Raw genomic sequence first — 3,599 nt, forward strand, 5'->3', positions numbered from 1 at the left:
AGTTTTTTAATTAGACGCCAATTCTAAGGCTTGCCGGCAGTCTCGTTCGCGCGAGGTGTGTGGGTGTGTAATCTTGTTTCGAAAATTGCTTAATTGCAATTTGCTGAATTGCAATGTGAACTCATCTAACGGAAGTCGTAGACATAATAATTAGTTAACAATATCATATTTTATATCAGTGATATATAATATTGTTAAAATATCCTATATCAAAGGTTAATATATATTACAATTATGACTCAAGTGTCACTACACTCGCCTTGCTCTGCTCGTGCTCAAGTACATACAAGTGAATTTTGTAGCTAAAGTCTGATTAGAGATTTTTATTAAGATGAGTAAATCAAATTATAGTGAAATATGGACTTATTTCACACCAATTTGCGATGCTGAACGAGCTAAGTGCAAGCTGTGTAATAAAGAATACTCAAGGAAAGGAAGAACTACAACGGCCATGAGAAATCATTTAAAGGCAATGCATAAAACCGAGTTTTCCAAATTGGAAGAGTGTGAAAAACGAAAACAAGATGCATCTAAATCACTTGAGCAGGCATCATCTTCGCATCAAATAAAATCATTTATGAAACAAATATCGTTTCAAGAATGTGTGGATAAAACAAAACAGTGGGATAATAATTCTGCTAAGTCATTGGAAGTGGATAATTTTATAAGTGAAATGGTTGCGTTGGAGGACTTGCCATTTCGTTTCGTGGAAAGTGTTGGTTTCGTAAGACTTATCAAGCATTTGTGTCCGTCTTATAATTTAAAATCGCGTCAGTATTTTACTTCATTTATCTGCGATAAATTATTTTGCAAAGTAAGTGAGAAAATACTTCAATTATTGAAGTCGTTCGAAAAATTATCATTTACTACCGACATTTGGTCTGATACCTGTTCTGGAGTTTCGCTGCTGAGTTTAACTTGTCATGGGATCACAAAAGAATTTGAAAGGAAAATGATAGTGTTAAAAGCAGAAGTATTCAATGAAGGCCGCCACACCGGAGAAAATATTGCTCACAAACTTGAAGACATCTTGTCGTTTTGGGAAATACCTAAAGATAAAGTGAAATGTGTAGTTCGCGATGCACGTGCTAACATGAAAAAAGGTGTTAACTTATTAAATGTTGAACATATTGACTGTGCTTCTCACAAGATTCAAAACGTATTAAAAGCAGGAATGAAAGCTCAAGAAACTGTTGTGTCTGCCATAACAAAATGTAAAAAGATGGCAACTCATTTTCATCATTCGACCAGTGCCCAAGATGAGTTGACTAGTATACAAAAAAGGCTTAATCAAAAACCACTGAAGACTATACAAGAATGTACTACTAGGTGGAACAGCACTTTTTATATGTTGGAGCGTATTTTACAAGTCAAAGAGTCGTTATGTCTGTACGCATCGGCAAATAATAAAATTCCCCAATTGGCTTCTGACGAGTGGATGATTATTGAAAAACTTATCGGTTTACTAAGACCATTTGAAGAAATAACCAAAGAGTTAAGTGCTAGCGATGTTTCTATTTCTTCTGTGATTCCCTTAATCACCACTCTAGAAAAAGTTGTTCATGATCTTGATTCTTCCGATGAGCACATTGGTGATACGATTACTGTCTTGAAAGACGAGCTCATTCGCAAGTTTTCAGGTTTAGAGAATGAAATATTGTTTTCCACGGCGACCTTCATTGACCCAAGATATAAATCAAAATTTTTTAAAAATACGTCGACTAAAGAGCGTGTCATAGAGCATATTTTGGATTTGCTGGGAGACAGCCAAACCGACATATCTTGCAATTCATCTTACCCGAATGCAAAGCGTATCAAATTAAATCAATCTGAAGATCACGAAACTCGCAACAGTCTGTCTCTAAAAGAAAAGATGAGTTTACTGATGGATACAAGTGATAGTGAAGACGACATGCCTCTTCTTAGTTTTCAAAACCCTGTCCATCTTTTAATCCGTAAAACTCTCACTGAATACTCATTGGAAAAACGCGTGGCAGGTGACGTCGACCCTCTAACATGGTGGAAAGTTAACAAGGGAAGGTACGATCTTCTTTTTCCTGTAGTACGGCAATATTTAGTTACACCACCAACAAGTGTCCCGAGCGAGCGCTTATTTAGTGGCGCTGGACTTCTTTATACACCACATCGAAACAGACTTGAAGGAGAAAAGGCGTCGAGACTTTTATTTTTAAAGTTTAATATTCCTCTTTTAAATTTTGATTATTAACTTGTTTATTTTTGTTTGTTTAAACTGTTGACTTAAAAAAACATAGACTATTTATAGTATTATTTATATATTGGTAGCTGAATAATCCTTAGTTCGTTCAAGATTGATTGATTGTCTAAAATTAAAAGCTTCAGGCTAATAAAAGTTTTAGGGAATAATTTGTTTTATTTGTTTACATTGCATAATTTGTTGTTTTCAAATTGCTCTTTGTCGCCTTTTCTTAATAGAAAAATGAAAAGTGAATAGATTTTGATTTTAATAACCTTATTTACTATTCTAATTGGGAAATAATTAACAATTAAAACTTGAAAAATGATTTTATTGACGTTTCGACTTCCACTTCGGAAGTCGTTATCTATTATATTTAGATAACGACCTTCGAAGTGGAAGTCGAAACTTCAACAAAATTATTTTTCAAGTTAAATTGTGGCTTATTTTCCAACTAGAACAGTAAATTACATAAATGCCGTAAAAGATAGCTTCAGAACAATATTATTAACCTAATATTAGACATCAAATTATTTTTTTATCTGATTTTCATATTCGCAAAACATTCGCACAAATTTCTCGAATGCGAATGCGAATGCGAATATGCAAAAATATGCGAATATTCGCGAATGCGAATGCGAATGCGAATATTCGTTACATCACTACAAAAGAGTACTGGCCACATACCTGTAACTAAATTTATAATCAAGATGCAGTAGAAGTAAACAAACCAAGACACGTTAAATTGTTAAATGCTATTAGGAGCACTCTCGAATCATAATTTACAATGTATATGTTACCGGCCAAACCCGATTTCAGGACAAACTAGTTTGGTCTAGGCCAGGGGTCGGCAACCTTTTGAGTCGGAAGAGCCAAAAATTCCAATTTACAAAATTTCAAAGGTTTTAAAGAGCCACTTTTTTTTTTGTTAACGATAAATAGTACTCGCATAAATAAAATTCTTTGATAAAAAAATTAATCTATTTATTCATAATATGTATATAGTGTATTTCATATATGTATATATTTTCTTACATTTCATTTATTCAAGTAAAAAATTAAAAGAAAAATATTCACTTACTACACTAACTTGTACTTCAATGACCAACAATTAAGCAAATAATCTCAATGGTAGCGTTGGCTTTGCATGGTTCTAAAAAGTTTGGATAAATCTGGCTCATAACTTGTTGTTTTAAGTTCCAAACACGACTCTAAATTTTCATTTGTTAGTTGGCTTTTTAGTTTACTTTTAATTATATTCATGCAAGAGAACGCTTTCTCGCAAGAATATGTCGATCCAAAGATAGTTAGCACTCCAAATGCCAAACTTCTTTACCTCACTGTAGCACTAGCAATCTGGAAGACTATTCCATGCGTCGAATAG

At 33.5% G+C, this 3,599-nt stretch overlaps 1 protein-coding gene across 1 annotated transcript; it reads left to right on the forward strand.

The window, feature by feature from the left end:
• The first annotated feature begins 331 nt into the window (after positions 1–331).
• Positions 332–3,599, forward strand: LOC126885504 (zinc finger BED domain-containing protein 4-like). Its single transcript, XM_050652084.1, has 2 exons — positions 332–2,040; positions 3,458–3,599. The coding sequence occupies exons 1-2, from the start codon at positions 332–334 to the stop codon at positions 3,597–3,599; spliced, it is 1,851 nt and encodes a 616-aa protein (XP_050508041.1).

Source organism: Diabrotica virgifera, chromosome 5, assembly GCF_917563875.1.
Source record: "Diabrotica virgifera virgifera chromosome 5, PGI_DIABVI_V3a".
NCBI classification, from domain to species: domain Eukaryota; kingdom Metazoa; phylum Arthropoda; class Insecta; order Coleoptera; family Chrysomelidae; genus Diabrotica; species Diabrotica virgifera.

Excerpts from the sequence above, each read along its gene's own strand:
- LOC126885504 (XM_050652084.1), top strand. The coding sequence starts at position 332 with ATGAGTAAATCAAATTATAGTGAAATATGGACTTATTTCACACCAATT. Across the intron at positions 2,041-3,457 it reads TGGAAAGTTAACAAGGGAAG|TTTACTTTTAATTATATTCA; the intron begins GTACGATCTTCT and ends TTGGCTTTTTAG.